General features: G+C 50.7%; 1 protein-coding gene across 25 annotated transcripts in view; it reads right to left on the reverse strand.

Moving 5' to 3' along the window:
- Nucleotides 1-21,665, reverse strand: part of LOC143827135 (ankyrin repeat and fibronectin type-III domain-containing protein 1-like) — a 258,996-nt gene that overhangs the window by 13,628 nt on the left and 223,703 nt on the right. For all 25 annotated transcript variants that reach the window (XM_077316436.1, XM_077316429.1, XM_077316438.1 and 22 more), the window contains 9 exons: nt 14,472-14,673; nt 12,600-12,807; nt 10,754-10,948; nt 9,385-9,498; nt 6,973-7,070; nt 4,339-4,429; nt 2,991-3,098; nt 1,323-1,422; nt 986-1,118 (listed from right to left, as the gene is read on the reverse strand). In XM_077316436.1, the coding sequence (XP_077172551.1) occupies nt 986-1,118; nt 1,323-1,422; nt 2,991-3,098; nt 4,339-4,429; nt 6,973-7,070; nt 9,385-9,498; nt 10,754-10,948; nt 12,600-12,807; nt 14,472-14,673 (1,249 nt within the window). The remainder of the gene's footprint in view (nt 1-985; nt 1,119-1,322; nt 1,423-2,990; nt 3,099-4,338; nt 4,430-6,972; nt 7,071-9,384; nt 9,499-10,753; nt 10,949-12,599; nt 12,808-14,471; nt 14,674-21,665) is intronic.

The raw sequence follows: 21,665 nt of genomic DNA on the forward strand, positions 1-21,665 counted from the left end.
TTGGAAGCAAATGTTTTGCACCCTGGTTGGGATCCCATCCTTGTTGGACGGTGAGCCCCTAAAAGAGTTTCGTCAGCTCCTACAGAAGCTCTTTCTCTGAATTCCTATTTCTTTTAATAATGAGGTAGTGAAGATAGATAGATAGATAGATAGATAGATAGATAGATAGATAGATAGATAGATAGATAGATAGATAGATAGATAAGTAGGTAGGTAGTCTCTGTGTGTATATATATACACACACACAATAAATAAATAAATAAATAAATAAATAAATAAATAAATAAATAAATAAATTAATTAATTAATTAATTTGCTGTCACTTCAAAGGTAGACAATTCACTGGTCTAGGGGAATATTTAAATTAATATAATGTTTTCCCACTGTGAGATTGTAAAAGTGCTCAGTGCATGCAGGTGGGTATATACGGAGAGCTTCTTTTTCCACTCCCATAATACGAGGCCTCAGAATCTCTTAGTGATATCAATTGGTAACAGATACAGGACAGGTGAAAGGAAGTACTTCTTCATGGGCAGCTCCCGCTCACTGGCGTCTTCAAGCAGCGGCTGATCAGATCCTTATCCTGGCTCCTTTAGGATCATCCTGCCTTGAGCTAGATGACCTGGTTGGGCTAGATGACCTGGATGGCCCTTCCAAATCTATGATTCTAATTAACTACGGTGATCCACCAGTTTTCAAGATATAGGAAAGGGCAATGTTTTTAGATGACTTCAAAGGAGAATGAGACACATGCGTGGAAGGTAGAGATGGCAAAGACAAGAACTGCCTTCGGAGGCTGAGTGCTTTTGACTAAGACTGCTGTGGTGGTGGGGAGGAGCAATGGTGTGTTTCTGGGAACAATGACATCGCTGGCCTTATGCCTTGCTTGTGGAATGTCCTGGAAGACATCGGGTTGTCCAGGACACTGACAAAATGGACCTTGGGTATGAACCCGCTTTTACAGTCCCACCACGTAAAGAGTCACCTTGGTGAACCAGAGGAAGTCCTGCATGAGCAGGCAAGAGTAGGTGTCGTCTATCTCCACCACGGGGATCTGATCCTCATGCGTCATCAGAATGTGGTCATCTTTGTAGAATATGGATGCCAGATACAGACCCCTGGGAGGAAAGAAAAGGCACCGCTTGTCCAGCATGGTGGGAAGCCCAAAGAATCAGTGGAATGAAATACTTAAGTGGAAGTGAAGGAGCGGTTCCCCTTACCCTCCCACCCAGGACACTCATCAAGTAAGTAGGGCAGGCATGCAACGATGGTAGGGACAGTTCACAGTTCTTCTCTGCCTGCTTCCTCATCATCCTTCTTACCTTTTCAGCGTTTTTAAGAATTTGCTCCCAGGATGGAAGAGATACTTGAGGCTCTTGGAGACAGAGTGTTTCCTGCTCTGTGGCTGATTCTTGCAGGATTCTGGGAAGCAGAGACAGCTCTCAGAAGTGGTTGTTCATACGGCCGCCACCCCATCACCATTCACCAGGCCATCCCCTTTCACAAAACGCGCAGGCCTCAGAACCAGGGTGGACCCCAGAGAAGCCTGAAGAAAACTGTCATAAGGATGTACACGCAACTCGAACCATCTGGCTGGAGGTGCTGGGAAAGAACGCGCTGGTTTTTGTCAAAGTTTGTCTGCGTATCGCAGAGACCAGAAGGCGCAGACTCGACTGGCTATTCAAAATCAAGACCTTGGCACGCATCCTGCCTACTGTCAAAGAGATCCTTCAGTTCCTGGGCTTTGTGTGAGTCCCCCCTCCCCACACGCCCCATTCCTCCTTGACTTTTCTTTGCTTCAGTCTCCTGCATTTCAGCTCTTCTTTCCCCGCAAGCGTCTACTTTCCCCGTACATTCTTCCTCTGGGAGCCTGTGGTTTCTCTCCCCATGGCTTGTTTGGCTCTCTAGTTCAGCCATGCAACCTCTGGAGACTCTTTGCAGCTTTTGGGATGGGTTTCTCACTTGACTCTGCAACAACTAAGCAAAGTCACGCCCGATCAGCTGAATCCGAAGGGCATGACTCTGTTTAGGATTGCGCGGTTAGACCCGCCTCCTCCGACGGGGGTAGTTATAAAGGTCTTGCAGAAAGGAAACAAGCAAAGACGAGTTTTTAATCTATAACGCATATGGATGTGTGCTTGTTTATGAAGATAAGAGTATAAGGCACAGAGATTACTTTAATTGTGCTTTGCGTTTCTATAATTACGTTCATCTTAAAAACCCTGTGAGGGACGGCGTTATTAGTCTAATCTAAAAGACGGAGAAAATCCCCAAAGAGGTGGCAGCTGGACCATCCCAAGGAGAGTCAAACGGGAGCAGAAAGCTGGAGTCGGACAGGCACCCTGATCGTATCGGCTCCCCCTTCTTGAAACCTGAGGCAAAGTTTCCTTCCTTCCTTCCTTCCTTCCTTCCTTCCTTCCTTCCTTCCTTCCTTCCTTCCTTCCTTCCTTCCTTCCTTCCTTCCTAGGACTGGTCAGTTTCCTTCCTTCCTTCCTTCCTTCCTTCCTTCCTTCCTTCCTTCCTTCCTTCCTTCCTTCCTTCCTAGGACTGGTCAGTTTCCTTCCTTCCTTCCTTCCTTCCTTCCTTCCTTCCTTCCTTCCTTCCTTCCTTCCTTCCTTCCTTCCTAGGACTGGTCAGTTTCCTTCCCTCCCTCCCTCCCTCCCTCCCTCCCTCCCTCCCTCCCTCCCTCCCTCCTTCCTTCCTTCCTTCCTTCCTTCCTTCCTTCCTTCCTTCCTTCCTTCCTTCCTTCCTTCCTTCTCTCCCTCCCAAGCATCCCCCTTATGCCTGGAGCATTAGCATTCTTCCCCCTTTCCCTACCGCTCCCAGGCAGGAGTCTTTTTCAGAGCTGCTTCTCATTCTCTTGCTTTTCGAGCTGATCAGCCAATGCCCTCCGTGCTAGCTTTGGCTTAGTATTGTCCCTTCCCGCTGAATCTAGAGATCGTCCAGCTGCAGGCGCCCAGCCAGCCTCAGCAGCCACCCCTGGGACTCACCGTGACACACGCAGTGCTGGTGCACCGTCTTCACCTGGGTGAGGAGGTGGTCTAAAGCCTCCGCTTGCCCCCTTCGCCGAGGGGCCCGCCCGTCATATTCTCTCCAGTCTGAACGGGAAGGCGATAAAAAAAAAAAGGCAGCACAATGCATCAGGAGTCCCTTGCAATTCATGGCCCTCACCAGCCCAGAGCCCATGCCAATGTCCTCCTGGATTATGAAGGCATTTCACATTCCCCAGGCCAAAGCTCTTCCACCAACACAAGCAAGAAAGATGTTCTGAGCTGGTAGGCAGATGAACATGGGTCATGAGAGCCTTAATCGTAGTCCGGCCGTCCTCCCAATTACATCATCATCGTCCCTAAAATGAACCTCTCTTGCTGGGGCCCTTGTTTAGGAGGAAGACAGGCATCTAAAGTGAAGAGCCCTTGGGTTATGCTTCCATGTCTCATGTTCCTTTTCTGTTAGGGCACCCACTCAGGCTTAAGAGGTGCAAACCGCCTTCGACAAGCACAGGCCACAGGAGTAGCCACTGCCTGCCAGGAGGGTGGGATTTCACGGCTGCCACCAGCAGGAGGAGAAGACAAACCACAGTGAACAAAGAAAATCTAGCCTCTCTGCGTTCTCTTAAGTCCGCGGAGCCACAGCGAGAATCCACCTTGCCTCGACAAACAAACACAACCTCTTCCCCTTGCTTCTTAGTTACGGGCGGCAGAACTACCGAACGGCACGTGCAAAAGCGTGTGTCTGTGGGTGAGAAACCAGCTCTTTTACATCAACTTACATTAATTGTAAGTTCTGATTTATAGGCTGAGGGTTTGAGTGGAAAAGAGTGCCATGCCGCTGTTTTCCATGGAAAGATCAGCTCTATTAGCTGTGACTGAGGCCTAGTGCTGTTTTTAGGTGCTTTTCAAAACACCCAGGGAGGTGCCTCACACTTTTACGTGACAAAAGCTGGTGATTTTGTGTGTGTGTGTGTGTGTGTGTGTGTGTGTGTGGGCAGGGGGCTTCTTTAATATGTGCAAGAAGGCATGCATGTTCTACCCGGCCCCAAGATACAGCGCAAAGCAGCTAGAATGATGCCAACCCAACCCCAACCCCATTCAAAGTGGATTTGTCGTCCTAGGCGGCACGGATTCTCCTTACGGCCACTGCCCCACTCAAATCTCTCCCAAATATAGTTCTCTTTGGACCAGGTACTTTTCACAAAAGAAGGGAGGCCTTCCTACACGGGTGCGATTGCGGTTCTGTTGGATCCAGATGACACAGGACCACTCATGGAGGCCATGAAATTAACATCCCAGAACCAGCCTCAAGGCTCACGCAACTCTTCTTAACACCCACACTTACTGGAGGGAATAGCGAAGGGCGGCGTCGAAATCTGAGGAGGTCCCCAACCCTTCATGTTGTAGGCAAACACTCGGACATAGTAAGCAGTGCCCTGCGGGGAAAGGACAAGGGAGAAAATTGAACAGAGATGTAGGACAACCTGGCGGTCCACCCCCAGGTGCTTTCGGTTGCCCATCTCCCTGATGTTCTCCATGATCAACTATTGCAGCAAAGAAGCCCAGTAGGTGTGATGGAATGGGGGATGACTCTCCAACAACTCCTTCTGTCCACGTTTGAGTCAAAGAATTTTGGAACAGATTCTTTAGTGGACTTCAAGAGGACAGCTCCGGTGGATTTATCAACAACTTGAAACCTCAGACTGGGAAGAATCCATAGTTGGTCCAAAACGATTCCGGTAACGCGAATTCTGCTGGGTTGACGTCATTGCTACGAGCCAGGGTCTGGAGGCCCAAGACCCTGCGGTGGCCTTCCTGCGGCCAACTGGACCCTCCTTGCTGGGCTGCCCGTTCTGCAACACTCACAAGAGGTGAAGCAGAGTTCAGTCCGGGCGAGGAAGGCCCCAGCAGGGTCTGAGGCTTCCAGCTCCCGGAGGCGCGCGGTAATGAAGTCATCACCCGGGCCTTCCCAGGGCCAAGTTCTAGCCACGAGCCAAGCCAGATTAACTTCAGGGCCATCCAAATGGGTGTGCAGGAAATTAACCCATCGCGCGCCATTTTCTTTTTGCTCAGCTCCTGGAGAAATAACGCTGCACTACAAAGGAGCCAACGGGCTGAGATCTCAGCCCACTAAGCCACGCCAGAGACCCTCCCAACTACCCCCATCGAAAGGCCAAGTTGGACTGTTCCCATCAGCCCAGCTTCATATTTCCATGGTGTTCCCCCGTGGCCGAAATCAAAATGCCACGTAAGAGCCCGCCTAAAGCCTGCCGAGCAATCAGTCGGCTGCTGTTCCACAAAGGGCTTCGAAAACATTTCCACTGGCAATAAGGCCGGGCCTTCTTTTCGGCGCTCGTGAAAGGACAGGGGACGAGGGGCAATCAGGCTCGCTGATGGCCGGTTTCTTCCAAATGCATGTCCTTCTGGGAGCCGTCCTCCGCACAACGGGGAAGGGACAGCTGACAGGCAGCGTGGGTCCCGTCGTTCCCAGAGCAATAAAACGGCAGGGGCAGGGGGCAGGCCCCGGCCGCCCGGGACTTCCACGCACTTGTGGGCTGGTGGGGAGTCAGTGCTTCTCGTCTCCAATTAGCCATGGGGCTGGAGGAGAGGGTTTCATCTTTGCAGGTGGCGGCAGTCAGGGTGAACCGACTTCTGATTTATAGGCTGAGGGTGGGAGTGGGGAAGAGTGCCAGGGGACGGCGGCAGGGAGGGGGGAATGGCACAGAGCACAAAACCCACAGGCCACACGGCTTCCTGAGTTCTTCTCCTCTGTTTCCTCCATGGCACAGAGCTTCCCGCCTCAGGATACTTAGCCGTTCTGACCACACACCGCATGGCCAAGCGGGGATGCCCGCTGCACTTTGCGTTTCGTGACCAGGGGCGATTCAAGCGCCTTCAGGACGGTGAGGCCAAGGGGTCTCTCATTTAGCATGTGCTCGAAAAGGGACAAGAGAGAAATGGAAACCCCAAACCCCGCAGGCCTTCACTCAGTGGTGCTGTGCAGGCAAAATGCCCCGCAGTTCGTCCCTGGCATCTTCCGACCTGGGATGTCTGTTCTGCAGCAGCCCTAGAATGCTGGGATAAGCAGCCTGCCTGAGGATTCGACCGCTTTGCAGGTTCGCTCACCCCATGAAACAGATGCCGGAGGAAGAACTGTTGACGTTGGACAATAAAATCAGAGTCCAGTAGCACCTTTGCGACCAACCAAGATCTATTCAAGGCGTGAGCTTTTGAGGGCAAGCACTCTTCGTCGGTCTTAAAGGTGCTACTGGACTCGGATTTTATTGGGCTCCTTCAGACCAACACGGCTACTCATTTGAATGTACGGTTAAGTTGGAGGAAGAATTTTGCAGGCCGACTGCTCTTAGCCATGGTCCAAAGGAGAAAAGGGGCAGAGGAGAAGACAGAAGTGTGTGTGTGTGTGTGTGTGTGTGTGTGGTGTCCTCAGTTCCCTGCTTGGGTCTGCAATCCCTGCCAACACTCACCAGTTTAGTGCCCCATTTCCTGATGGCCCTCTTGGGAACCCTAGAGATGCACAAGGAAGTCCAATCCCTGTACAGAATACAATAAAACCAGAGTCCAGGGGCACCCTTAAGACCAACAAAGCTTTATTCAGGGCGTGAGCTTTCGAGTGCAAGCACTCTTCCTCAGAGTACATGACAGGGAAAATAGAGCAAAAATCCATCCTGTTTTGGGATTTTCGAGTGCTTGCCCTCGAAAGCTCACGCCCTGAATAAACCTTGGTTGGCCTTAAAGGTGCGACTGGACTCTGGTTTTGTTGTGCTACTTCAGACCAACACGGCTACTCATTGGAATCTGCCCTACACGGAGGAAGGAAAGGAGGCTGGAAATTGCCTGGGAACGCCCGCGTGCGACTTGATGGGTCCCTGCAGCATGGGCTGAGATTCCGGCAACTCGACGCCAGGCCGCCAGGAGGAGAGGGAGGGTGTCCACGCCTCCGGAGCAGCCCCTCACTCACCGAGACGAGGCCACGGATGGTGACGCGTAGGTTTCTCAGCTTGTCGATCACCACCTCGCCCAGCAGCGGGGAGAAAGCGGGGGAGCCGCTCCACTCGACTGCAGACAAAGAGAGAAGCACAGCCACGCTGTCAGTAACCGTGGCTCTTTCATCGGCACAGGGAAGGAGGTAGCGCTTGGCAGGCCGACAGGGCGAGATTAGGGAGCTGGGCTGCCAGGGACGGACCAGCTGCTGCGAGGGGATTGACGGTGAAACTGAAGAACCAGCGACAGCGGGGCCAGCTGTGCAGGCTGGAAAAATGTCTGAGAAAAAAATAAAGGAATGGAAGAGCTGGAGGGTGTGGGGGGGTGTCAACCGAATGGAGGAGCTGCAATGGGGCACACCTTTCCCATTTTCAACCCCCACCACAGCTGAACTTGCAATGCCGTTGGCCAAGGAGGCGCTCGGACCCGGGCGGGTCCTTGGCAGAGAAGGCATCCGTCGTCCATGCAGGGCCGGCAGTGAGATGGAGGAGCAGGCAGGCTGATGAACCCGGAGATAAAAGACAGCCCAGAACAGGTGGACCAAACAAAGCCCCCCGGAGGGAGGGGAGTGGGGAAATCAACAAAGTAGATTAAGCGGCAGGATTTGGTGGGGACTGGAAAAGGGGACATTCTTCTGGGAGCCGACGTTATGACAGGATGCACAGGGGCTTCAGCGGATGGGAAATCTACGCGGGGCGGAGCAGGTGTTAAAATGAAAAAGAAACACGTTTTTTGGCAGGGGGTCCAAACGGCAGCAGCAAGAAGGAGAAGGAGAAGGAGAAGGAGAAGGAGAAGAAGAAGAAGAAGAAGAAGAAGAAGAAGAAGAAGAAGAGCGGGTATTTATACCCCGCTTTTTGCTGCCTAAAGGGGTCTCAAAGGGGCTTCCAACCACCTTCCCTTCCTCTCCCTGGGACAAAGGTGGGGCTGAGAGGAGCACTGCTCGGTGAGAGCCAGCACTGCTCAGTGAGAACAGCACTATCAGGGCTGTGAGGAGCCCAAGGCCACCCAGAGTGCTGCAGGTGGAGGAGCAGGGAATCAAACCCGGCTTGCCAGATTAGATGCTGCCACTCTTAACCACCACCCCACATTGGCTAGAAGATGGGCCTGAACTGGACACCGATAAGAACCGTTCTGACGTCTTTCCTGACCCCGTTACTCAGGAAATCTGCAAAAACTCCAGAGCAGCGCCCGCTGGCAAAGCAGGGAGAGGGATTCAGCCAACAGAGCTGGACTAGTCAAGGAGAAGGCAAACGTTTTTGCGCAGGTGTTTCAGTGGCCAGTCCAGTCACTTCTTTATACTGTTTTAGGCAACTGGAGAGAAGACAGAGCAACTCTGTTTTCAAACGTGACTTCAAATACAAAATTAGAACTATACTGTCAGTGAGGAGGGGACACGATCAATGACGAGGGGGAGAGAGAGGCGGGATCTGGGGCTTGCCCATCATTTGGGAACTTGGGGAAATGCACAGGCATGAAACGGTGTGTAGAAGGGGGGAAGGTCCTGTCACTGGAACCTCAATAGAGGCATGGCCTGGTGTTTTTGAGGCAGAAATCGTCATCCTGTGCCTACAACCATGAGGGCTGGAAGCTTGTTGATAAAGAAATTAAAACCTGACATTCAATAAACTGTCACGTGATGGGACAGACAGCTGAACTAAATACGAAATGCTGGTTTCGGACTCCCCCATCAACGTTGTGTCGAGAGCCTGTTTTCCCACGTTCTTGCCATGACGTTTTAGTGATCTGCGTTGCATTTATCATGTATGCTACTGTGCTGTTTATTTGCTACCGTTATGGAGTTGTGCTTGGGCAAACTGCAGGGGCTGCTGGGAAACGTCTTGTGAACTTTGCTATTTTGACTTTCCAGTCCTGGGGAGGCTTGCAGTGAATTTTCCAAAGAGTCTCCTGGTCATCCTGACCTTGAATGGCAGGGACCACTCTCTTGGTGTGTCTTGGGCAGTTTGTTTTATTGCTCTCACTTTGGCAGACTTGGGCATGGGGACATTGAATTATATTATATTGTATATTTATTTATTTATTTGGGACAGCCATGTAATTAGACAGGCTTCTGCAAACTTCAGTTTTAGCAAAGAGCCCCATGTACCTGTTTTGCTAATCCTTGCAATAAAGAGATTTCTTCAACCAAGAGTCTGCTTGGGCACTGACACTACTGTCCTTTTTATTATCTTCAGCAGCTGCCTATACACATTAGAAACTTGGACACTATTCATTGTCTTCACTTACAACCTCCCTTTCTCGTTGACTCTCAAGGGGTGCATGACAAATTAGTACATAAGTAGAACTCTGCAGGACAGGATTTCCGGCCCATGAGGGACAAAGATCAATGAAAAGTTCGGGCAACATTGCCCTCGGTGAGCCGCAGCATTACCTTTGTATTTGGTGACCACAGCCGAGTTGACGCTCAGAGGCTCCTGGAAGGCAACTTCCACGGAAGTGCTGCTGGCCACGGACAGGTGAACGTTTGTGGGTGGATCGGGAACCCCTGTGAACAGACAGCAGAAGCATCAGTGGGGACATGTCCAAGGGAAGGAGGGCCCATGCTGCAGGAATGATTCTTCAGTCTGGTTTCTCACATGCATGGAGACAGTCCCAAGAGGGGAGGCAGAAAGACTCTGTCTGGCCTCCTTTACAAAAAGACTCCTATTGAACGCTATCTGCAGTGCCTGCGTCAGGGAGACGGAATCAGGGCTAGAGGTAGAATAACAGGCTGAGTTTCCTGCATTTCCCCCGCAGCATTAGACATGGTTTCAAATGGGGCTGCGCAGTCAGATAGAGCAGATTGGCGACACAGGCATGTTTCTTTCAGCAAGGCTCGGCAGCTGGGCCGGCCTTCATGCTTAAGAACTCACTGTGCCTGTTAGGAAGGATTTTTCCCTTAAAAAAAATATCACACGGCTTAAAGGGAGAGCAGGGTTGCTTTCTCCTACTATTGCTCGGAGCCCTCCGAGTCTGATCCTACCGAACACCAAATGATTAACCTGTCCTGACACGGGGAGCTGGGTTGAGTTCCTTATTATGACCAAAGATCAACGCACTTCAGCTATTGCAAACTTTGACCCCTCTTCTCCGGCATGTGACCCACTGCAGACTTCTAGGAGGTCTTCTTCTCCTTCCATTAGATGAACCAATGTGAGCTCACCCTGCCCACCATGTCCATCATGAGGAAAAAGGAAAAAACTGGCCCTAGGAGCCTGCAGTCTCTGACGTGACCAAGTGAAGCTGGAGAGGTGGCAGCAGGGATAAAAAGCAAACGGGATGGAAGAGCTAGAGGGGCAGCCGGGGCAGTCTGCTACAGCAAAGACATACAGGCATCTTTGAGACCGACATATCTTTATTATAGCGGACTGGGGCCTTTCCCCCGCAATATCCTGGAGTGTATATAATCCTCGATATTTGAAAAATGTATTCCCCTTCCTCTGCTGTCTCCAATCCTCTCCCCGGCCCCAAGAAAATAAAGAAAGAAGCTCCTGCTGCACTTGGCTCCCCACCCTCTTTCTGAGCTTCCCTAATCACATGCAGAACACTTTTCTGTTTCAATGGGGGAGGGGGGGATAGAGGAAGACCTGAGTTCAAATCGATCTGAATTCAGCAGGATGCACAGCGGAATAAACAAAGTAAGTGCAGAATCGGCCAAGGTTTCCCATCCCAACCACCCTGCAGAGGCAACACACGCCTTATCCCTTCCCCTGATCTACTTGGGTGGAAGGGGGTTGGGTGTATTCCCACCAGAGACTCACGGGCATGCTCAAAGCCAGCACTCATGCGCTTGTAAAGCCGATAGTGCCACTCCCAGGACTTCAGCTGCTTCTCCTTCTCCGAGCCGTCGGCGTGAGGCACCTCGTTCACCACCTGAGCGGTGAGATCACTGACCCGCTGCTCGGCTTCCCGGACCAGCGTCGACAGGTGTAATGCCCGGCTCTCCAGACTGATGACTGCGGAAGGGAGAAAAGGAAAGAAACGGTGAAGATGAGGCACAAGCACAGAGGAAGAAGAAAACACACCCCCAGAAAGGATCCTTCTGTGCTTTTTTGACTGAGGAGATCTGCTGGAAAACCCTCGCAAACTCAAGAAGCACAGTCCTCGCCCCAAACTTGAGATAAAAAGCCTCCAGGTTACACCCACAATTGCTCCTGCAGGCTAGCGATCCTCACTTGGTTTTACTGCGGATCAAGAAATTCAGTCCGGTCCACAGTCTTCAGGAAATCTGAGGTTTTCTAACCTAGTCCTCTCTATGGCCAGGACACGTTTGCGGAAGGCATCAAAAGGCACCTGCCCGTTCAAAACGAACCTGACAGTCAGCATGCAGACGGCATTCTGCAGTTTTGCCTCCGGCCTGATAGAATACCTTCCTAGAAGACCACATACAATGAAATTTGGTGATCCCCATTCTCTGTTTCTGGTCCCTAAAGACAGGGGAGCCTTCCTACCCTCCGCTCCAGTGTCAGGGACACCAAAATAAGTTTCTTGCACCGACTGGAGGCTCACACCTCTGTTTGCCCTAATGTTAGTGGCCTGTGGCGGGCAGCCATGGATCTACAAGGGCCACTGCAGCTGCCGCCAGGGAATTCAGCCATCTGCTGCTAAGCATCCCTGTGACAGGTTGGCCGGTCATATAACTTGCCCTCGAGGGTCTGCTGTCTGAAAAGCCAGTGCTGTACACAGCAGCACGTGCCCTGCGCAAGAGAATCCTGCGCCAACAAGGGTTCAGAACAAGAGGAGGAAAAGTGCACACACGCTGCTTGCTCTCAGTGGAACTTCTGGGCTTGCCCAGCTCCGATGGCCAGACGACAAAGACATACGCTCCTCTTTCAAAGTTCACTAGCTCCTTTCACTGCGGCCCCGGCCAGCTAGGCCTGTGGCTCCTGGCTGGGTGGGCCACCCAGCAAGCAAGAGATCCCCCCCCCCGAGGCCGGATCCAGCGCAATCTATTTAGCGTGTCTGTGTGAGTCTGAAAGCAGGTGGGAGGAGAAAAATCCCCATCTCTCAGGACAGAGTGCTAATAAATACTGATTCAAAGTCACTCCCCTCTTATGCTCTCCCATTCGCAGGAAACCCTCCGCTGGAAGAAAGGGGTATTATTTTCCCGACCCAAAGGCTGGCCGGACTTCCCTGATGCTCTGAGCTGGTGGCCAGACGTGAGATGGAGTCACTTCTGCATCTTTGCGTTTCACTTCACCTGATCAGGCAAGTTTGGACACTTCAAACAGCAAGGGCTGAGCCAAGCCGGAAGCCGCCCTGCGGAGCTGATTCAGGTACACACACCCCTGACCCGTTTTTCTACCATATTCCTATTTTTCGCATCGTGGGCCATTTTGGGGAAGAAAGGAGGATACATAAACCTAAACCAGCAGCCAGGGTGGTGTGGTGGTTGGAGTGCTGGACAGGGCTTTGGGAGCTGCAGGTCCAAATAAATCTCCATTCTGCCGCACAGACACTTGCTGGTGACCCTGCTCCGGTCACCCTCTCTCAGCCTCACAGGGCCATTGTGAGGATAAAACCAAGGAGAGGCAAAGAAGAGAGAATTGCTATCCGGGAACCACAAGGCCAAGCTTGGAAGCCGGGCCCCCCCGAATGGCAACTTACAGTGCGGACTCTCCTTGGCCCCCGCCAGCAGCAGCGTCTTGGCGATGGGGGCGTTGTTGGTCATGATGGCGATGTCCAGGGGCAGGAGGCCTTCGCTGTTGGGCGTGTTCAGGTCCAGCTCTTCCAGGCTGTACTGCCGGAGCAAGTCCTGCACTTTATCGAGGTCCTGCAGCTCGACGGCCTCGAAGAGTGCGGCATTGCCTTGGAACTGTGGAGAGAAGCAGCTGCCGAGTTCTGCGTCGTGCGGATCAGCACTATGTTAAGCACTCACAATGACGCTGTAGCTGCCTTTCAACCTACACAGAATGTATGCCCATCCATCCATCCATCCATCCATCCATCCATCCATCCATCCATCCTTCCTTCCTTCCTTCCTTCCTTCCTTCCTTCCTTCCTTCCTTCCTTCCTTCCTTCCTTCCTTCCTTCCTTCCTTCCTTCCGAGGACTGGTCAGTTTCCTTCCTTCCTTCCTTCCTTCCTTCCTTCCTTCCTTCCTTCCTTCCTTCCTTCCTTCCTTCCTTCCTTCCGAGGACTGGTCAGTTTCCTTCCTTCCTTCCTTCCTTCCTTCCTTCCTTCCTTCCTTCCTTCCTTCCTTCCTTCCTTCCTTCCTTCCTTCCTTCCTTCCTTCCTTCCGAGGACTGGTCAGTTTCCTTCCTTCCTTCCTTCCTTCCTTCCTTCCTTCCTTCCTTCCTTCCGAGGACTGGTCAGTTTCCTTCCTTCCTTCCTTCCTTCCTTCCTTCCTTCCTTCCTTCCTTCCTTCCTTCCTTCCTTCCTTCCTTCCTTCCGAGGACTGGTCAGTTTCCTTCCTTCCTTCCTTCCTTCCTTCCTTCCTTCCTTCCTTCCTTCCTTCCTTCCTTCCTTCCTTCCTTCCTTCCTTCCTTCCCTCCCTCCCTCCCTCCCTCCCTCCCTCCCTCCCTCCATCTACCCTTCTCCTGGAGATTGCTCTGGCATTTACCCAACTCTTTTAGGTTCTGGGCCAAGGTAACCTTTTTGCCTGAGTTTTTCATTCTTAAAAAATGGTTACAATCCGCTTCGAGCCTGAGAACAGCCTTATGGGACTCGTTTGAGGCTGCTAAATGCGTTGCACTTGGGCATTTTTTGAATGAACTTGTTCATTTTTTATGATTTGTATGCTGCTTTATGGCTTTATCGCGTGACCTTTTTGTAAGCCTCCTCGAGCAGCGTCTCTGGAGGGGTGGCACACACATTTCGTAAGTCAATAAATCCAAGTGAAACATTCGCCGGGGCGGAAAGGCAGAACCTGAAGCGGTTGCCATCCTGTGGCTAGAAAAGCCAGCCTCGGTGCTCTTAGGATTCCCTCTCAAATCAGTCTCCTCTCCTCTGTAACCTATCTATGGTGGGAAGTTTTATCACAGTTCTTACTGGGCAATTCTTCTCCATCTAATCCAAGCTGGAGCTGGGAGAACCTCCAAGAGAGCTGAAGAGCAAAGTCTAACTCCACTGGGAGGGATGCACATTCCTTGCGCATCCCGTCCAGTCCTTAGGGGGTGGCAGGTGACAGTGGATGAGTGAGAGGGTTGGGAATGTCCTGCATAGTGCAGGGGGTTGGACTAGATGACCCAGGAGGTCCCTTCCAACTCTAGAATTCTATGATTCTATGATCCTGCGTTGAGCAGGGGGTTGGACTAGATGGCCTGTATGGCCCCTTCCAACTCTATGGTTCTATGATTCTATGATTCTATGACTAGATGGCCTCTATGGCCCCTTCCAACTCTATGATTCTATGATTCTATGATTCTAGGGTTGTGAGTGTCCTGCATAGTGCAGGGGGTTGGACTAGATGACCCAGGAGGTCCCTTCCAACTCTATGATTCTATGATTCTTAAATCTCACGGTCCACGAACGGCACTCACAAGGTAAGACTTCCGCAGCTTCTCCTTCTCGCTCCTCCCCGTGAAGCTCCCCTCGTCGAAGGACATGTAGTTCACGCGGAATTTCCCGGACAGGTTCCGGTACAACCTCTTGGCGGCATTGGGGGAGGAAGGACCCGCCTGCTTCCTAGACTGAGTGAGCTGTAAGTCTCTCATTTGCTGGGTCATTTTAGGCGAGGAAGACCTGAGGGAACACAAAGGAAAGAGCCAGTGAGCAAAGAAGCTTGGTGATATCTCAGCAGCATATCTAGGCGCTCAGCCTGTTCCGTGAAATCACAAGCTGGCTGATTACCAATGACGCCATGGGTTTGCCAATGGCATCGCCTCTGGTTATTGAGGATCCAGGTGGCTCCTGCTTGCCTCCATCCACCCAACCACTGCTACAAGGTGCTGGTTGGAGAGACACGCAGCTGTTCTCAAGCAATGGGGGCTAACAGATCAAGAGCCGAGCGTCATGATGGCGTTGGGGACATTTGTCTGCAAAGTTATGGAAGCCACCTTCCAACATGTTGAAGCAGATGTTGTATAGCAGGGGACATAATGTCAACACACAACTGCTAGTGCAGGGCCAAGTTCACTCCGGCCGTGGCTAGTTTATGAAATCAATGTAGTGAGAAAGAGAGACTCAAAATTGAGAGCCAGCTCAAACGTTCTGGCCAGTTGTCCCACACACGTCATGAGGAAATGGTGCAATTCACAGCCCCGGAAGCCACTGAGAGGTGGAACAAGGCTGAGAAAGATGGTTTCCCATTATCATTCCGAAGAGCGGCCCAAGAGAGCACCAAAACTGCCTCTGTCCCATAATTTGGGCCGAAAGCCAGGCTGGAAAGGGTCAAGGGAGGATGAGTCATTCGGGAATGTCAGAAGTTGCTCTGGCATGGAAGGTTTTGCCAACTCTCCTTCAAACAGACAGGTCTAAAACGAGCCTGTTGCCTCTTTACACAATGGAGGGCTTCTTAAAAGGAGGGCGGGACGTCCCTTCCTTTACAAGCGGGCGGCACCCTACCCTCCTCCATTGTCCCTTCTAGCCAGAAGCTTGCCCGGTTCTCCAGCTGGCTCTCACCAGCCATGATGGGCAGGGGTCCAGACTCTCCGTGGCAGCCTTCTCCACACCAGGCAATCTGTCGACGTCCTCGGGAGACATCAGCGCCAACCGACCCAACCCGTTGTGACAAGAGGTCGCTTCATACGCAAAACTGCCGGTTTCCTCTTTCCAGTCCCCGAGGGGGTGAAAAGGCTGTCGTGATTGGAAACTGGACCATGCATGAAGCTCTTGATTTGTACCCCCCGATTCCAGCAGCAGAAACCAGAGTGTTTGCAGAAAAATATGGGTGCTGAAGCTACCCCGCCGACGACCCTAAGATCCTAGCTAACGTCAAGGGATTACGTAAGGCCTTGATGGGATCAAGGCCGAACGGGAGAAAAGGTGCTATTTATAGCTCAGCAGAGGTGTGTGTAGGGAAATCATAAGCAGAGCGATTGTTCGTTGAATTGCTGCCAAGGATGGCCATCCCCACCTCCCAGCGTGCAACTGAACGGCTCGGTTCAAGGGTTCCAAAATGGCGCCCTCTCACCTCAGCAGGATCAGGTAGAGGGGTCTGCTGGGATGGGCAAGTGACGCCCCAGCCACGCCTCCGAGTTGCTTTTGGTTAGAGCGTGGGTTGCAAGAAGTTGGTAAGTCAATGCTCACCAATTACTGGGCTGAATTATGGGCTGGTGTTACAGAGGAGGTAGAATAGGAACCTGAGGTCATTTATATTACTTCCCTCCTCCCGTTCTCTTGAGGCGATTCACACAACAATGTCTTTTTACAAAAGGGTATGGAGCCCTGGTTGAGAAAGCCTGCCCTGGAGATTAAAAAAAAAAAAGTGCAGACCATCTTGTGTGGGAAGATACCGACTGATTGGATGTAGCTTTTTGCCTTCTGAGAACTAACCAATGGAGATATATGTGTCAACCTAGCCCACCCCAACACCATCCACAATCTGTCCGGCTGCTTTGCAGCAATCTGGACCATAAGCAGCCAGGCACCCTGGCTAGAAGATTAGGCCCTCACCCTTTTCCTGGGCAGGTCCCCTTCCCTTCCGCAGAGTTGCGTGGCAGGCAGCACTGGGGGAAACACTGGCTCTGGTGATCGTGTTTAGGGAGGGAAGGTATTAATAGCGTCCCCGTCTAACTCCCTCACCCGCTCTGATTGTATCGGAGACATCGTGGGCCGCAGAACTGCATTACCTGTTTTATTTTATTTTTAATTCTGCTATTTTTGAGCTCTGAAACGCAGCGCCGTTGGCTCCAAGCAGGCGTACTCCTGGGACGGGTTGTGAAAACGAACAATGCCTTGACTGCTATAAAGACAAGTTTGTGCTTCTGGAAGAGAGTTTAATTCCCTCCCGTACCTATAGAAGGGGAATAGGCGTGTTTGTGAGCAAGGATTTGGCCTGGTAGAAAAGCTGGGTGCCTCTGAGACTAGGCCCACGTCCAGCGGCTAGCGCACTGTATGATGAAAACACACAGCAGTCGTCAAATTTGCTCACAGCTGTCTCCAGCACGATTAAATCCATATATTTGGAAGGTTTCTTGCCCCTCTAAAAGCGTGCGGAGCCTTGACACACATGGTGGCTCTCGGTCTCTCTCACACACAAAAGAAGAAGGAAGAGTGTTTGTGCTCCAGAGTTCTCTGCAAGCGTGTCACCAACACAACTGAAAGCAACTACCAGTGTGCACCATCGGGGGAATTGCATAAATACAGGGGTCTTGGATTTGATGCCCCACCATCAAGAACTCCTGAGGGAGCAAAGGCGGTCAATCTCATGGCTTGGGAACTGGCTAAAAGACAAAGGGTAGGAATGAATGAACAACTTTCACAATGGAGCGGCGTAAACAGGGTTGTCCCTTTGGGATCTGTGGGGGGACCGGTGCTTTTTCTACTCATTCATACAATCTGGGAGGCCTGGTTTCAGGAACGGCCTAAACCCTTGGCCTGTTTTCCACTAACATCGCTCGCGATATACATTTTCCGAACTGGACGACTGACCCCACTGGTATTGGGAAGTGGATCCGTGTTAAAATCAGAAGAGGCCAAGAAGAAACGGGAGCTTGCGTTGGAACACCTGAGCACAAACGCAACCAAAATGACTCAAAATGCATCCGAGCCTTTATGCTCATTGTTTCTTGTTGCTTTCTGCGACGGTTCTCTGGTCATTAATATTCCCATTGTGTGGCTAAGTGACACGGTCCAGTCGTCCACACAATGCCGGGTGCAGGGTAACATAAATCCTTACCTGAGAACGACAACAACGTGGCCAGAATTTGGCTTCCCACAGCTCTGGCTCTGCCCAAGCCCTATTTATGGTCTTTCTTAAGGAGGAATTGTGCTAAGGGAACCAGGAGAGATGGGCATGTGCAAAGGAAATATTGGCAATTCTATCCATTTCCAGCTCCATCTGGGAGCCCACAACTGGAGGCAGAGGCCTGGTTCATTAAACCACTAAGCCAGGCTTGCTTCTGGCATGGCAAAGGGAGTGATTTTGCCTCTCTTGAATTACACAATCTCTCTCACAAATACCACCTCCACTACCCCACACAGAGAGAGCTGGCACTAGCCACAGGATAACAAATACAAGCTGTTTGTAAACATTACTGTTCACGGCTGTCACCCCATATGAGAGACTCTTTGTGCACGCGGCTGGTGGCCTTGAATCATCTCCTGACACCTTCGTTGTGTCAAAAGAGACCTTTGGGATGAACCTCCAGCATAGCATTGTACCCTCTATGACAGAGGTGGTCAGATTATGGCTTTCCAGAAGCCCATGGACTACAGTTCCCATGAGCCATAATACTTTAAAAGCACAGCTTGTATTCTTTCCTATCACAAGTACCTTAAACAGGCGACGTAAAATTCCAGTGGCTGATATGGAAACTCCCAGACCTCAACAAGCCACAAGCCTGTAACCTCCATCAAGGGCCAGTTCTAAGGATAGATAGTATGTTCACAACATGCCTAGATTCTGCTCCAGTAGACTCAGTAGCCAAGCTCAGCTGTCCACAAGTTGAATGGCCAGTAACACAGCATAAAGTAATTCATAACCAGACATCAACTCTTCGATTACAACTTTACTAGGCATTCTACAACATCTACTACTTGAGATTCTTCTATTGGACATGCCGAGACCTTCTCCGTGGACTCTATCTCATCACCTAAAGGCTGTCTACCACAAGATGAGTCAGACCAGTCTAGTAGGGTCCTCTTTACCTCCAAGGTACCAACTATGTCACCTACCAACCAGTCCCGAGCTGCAACTTTTGGTCTTGTTGCCAGCCCCAACTTTGAGAGCCAGTTTGGTGTAGTGGTTAGGAGTGTGGACTTCTAATCTGGCATGCCAGGTTCGATTCTGCACTCCCCCACATGCAGCCAGTTGGGTGACCTTGGGCTCGCCACGGCACTGATAAAACTGTTATGACTGAGCAGTGATATCAGGGCTCTCTCAGCCTCACCCCCCTCACAGGTGTCTGTTGTGGAGATAGGGAAGGTAAGCCGCTTTGAGCCTCCTTCGGGTAGGGAAAAGCGGCATATAAGAACCAACTCTTCTTCTTCTTCTTCTTCTTCTTCTTCCTCCTTCCTCCTTTCTTCTTCTTCTTGTTTTCATGCATTATGTTTTTTCCAAAGGTTAATCTGAGACACGGACGTGACCGCCTTTTACCCCCGTCTGCCCCACAGCAGCATCTCATGGGCAGCAACGTCTTTCTTACCAGTCAGAAGGACGAGGGAGAGCTAATTTGACAGACTCTACCAAACCCAACAGAGGAGCAAAGGAGACATGTTATATGAAAACCCATTTCGTGCCTCCAGGAACATCTGTGTGCCCCCACAAGAAGCTAGGCTTGAAATCTGAGAAAAATATAGCCTATGCTTCGCACTCCTCTTTTCCCCTCTGGCACACTCCTTTGTCTTTTTGTTTGGAGCTTGGCTGGAGTCAGCATGCCTGTTTGATCTTGCAACAACAATAACTTCAGCTTATAGGAGGTTCTCTTCCCGCCAGAACATTTTTGTTTTGTTCTCCGGAATCCCTAATGATGCCAGCCCAGCTCCAGAAGAGGCCGGCCGTTAACCACAAGGCTTGTGGAAGCCAAGCAATAGACTGGAGTTTTCTTCCCCCGGCCTCTTCTGTTTTTAAGGATCTACTCTAGAAGGACTGCATTTGCAGGACTTACCTTCACCCACTGTTATGGACAAGCTCATTCCACCAGGTCCTTGCCCCAACCTGGTGGAAGGAGCTCCCGGAAGAGCTGAGGGCCCTGTCGGAATTGTCAGCTTTCCGCAGGGCCTGTAAGACGGAGCTCTTCCGCCAGGCATATGGTTGAGGCCAGGGTAGACCCCTGGTGTTTCCATCAAGGACCCCTTCCCAAAGTCTATTAAAGTCTACTAGAGTCTATTAGACTTGCACCCACTAACTCCTAGTGGAAGAAGACTCGGCCTCCATCTGAACTATTTTAATGTTTTATTCTGTGAACTGCCACGGGCTCCCAGGAAACACAGCGGTATATAAATCGAATCGATTAATAAACAAGTCAAATAAAAAATTAAGAGGAAAAGAAAAGAAATGCCCAAAGTGAGGGAACATCTCCCAGGTCCTACAAGCTCCTACTATAAGAGAACTGACCCTTGGGCTGAAAGGGGAGGGGGGGGGTGAGGGTTAGGGCACCTATAGGACTGATTCGCCATCTGTCTCATTGTGATAATTTGTAGTTGTTTTTATAGGATGTTTTATGGGTTTTATTTATTTACTGATGTTGGAAGCCACCACTAGACTGTTTATTTATTACATTACGGTGAGGATGCCCCCAAGGTCTTGAAAATCACCTTGACGTGTCTGTGCTAGGCAGAACATTCATAGTTAGTCTGATAGATCCTTCTCAGGTTCTCTGCTTCTGTCTCTGCTATGTAGATGACCCTGGGAAAAGCTCCAAAGCTCATAGCCGCCTCGAGCCCTCTGGGAAAGCCAGCCTAAAAATCTAAAAATAAATAAATGGCTACATCCTAAGCCGCTACTGCCTCTAAGCAAGGCCTCTGGGGACCCGTGCCTGATTGTTAGTTGAAGCAACACATTGCTGTGATGCCTGGATCCAGCACCCTCTTGCCCCTAAGACTATCAAAAAGGAAGTCAGGGGAAAGCTCACTGCACAAAATTTCAGGACTTTATTTTGCATTAAAGGTCACCTATAATTTTTTGTAAAATGTTCTGTCTAGTTTCAAACTAGAAAACCACCCTGAGCCTCAGGGGTGGGTGGCATATCTAAATATGAATGAATGAATGAATGAATGGATGGATGGATGGATGGATGGATGGATGAATGAATGAGAAATAACAAGTTAGCATCTTCTGGCCACCACAGCAGAAACAACCACCACCCTAGGTAGGGAGAAACATACTTGGGGGATGTGGGTTGGGGTTAGGGTTATACAGCCTAAGCTGGCACTGCTGAGAGCAGTGAGGAATAAATCTAAACAATATTTTTAAATAAAAATAAAATAAACAAGAATGCCTCTCTCTACAGCTAGAGAAAAAAAGGACAGAGGCTAGAGTTCTCCCTCTGTCCCTCATCATATGATCACTTGGGCAGGAGCGGAACGTGAAGTTCCGCTGTGCCAAGGAGGCTGCAGATTCTAAATTTTAAAAGAAAACTCTCCATGGGAAGTCTGCTTTCAAGCCGTCCCCATGCGTGTCTGTGCAGAAAACGCTCGATGAACCGGCCTGATTGGACTGGTTATATGAGCAAAAGGTTTGAACCGGCTCACGGTTCCTTCTTGCGTCTTCTCTCTCAACCGGGGCTTTACAAAGAGTCAAAGGGATTATTCTCCCCGGCTCAGTCAGGGACGGAATTCTGAAGCCCAACGCTGCCGCTGTATGCCAGGAAGAGAAAGAGGCAGCCAGGGTCCGCCATGCAGCTGAAGACCTGGTTTTAAACTAGACAGACAATTTTACAAGCCGATTATATGATAAACTCTGCTTGGACCTTTCTCCCCCGGAATTCTAACACGGTTTTTACAGCAGTCGTACCTGGGCATTCCTCCATGACCGCACTATTTTATGAAAATCATTAATATTAATACAGGCACAGAGTGGGTCTCAATCCCCCAAACCTTTTATTGAGTATATCCTGCTGGGAGGTGTAAGA

This window comes from Paroedura picta, chromosome 17 (assembly GCF_049243985.1).
Source record: "Paroedura picta isolate Pp20150507F chromosome 17, Ppicta_v3.0, whole genome shotgun sequence".
NCBI lineage: Eukaryota > Metazoa > Chordata > Lepidosauria > Squamata > Gekkonidae > Paroedura > Paroedura picta.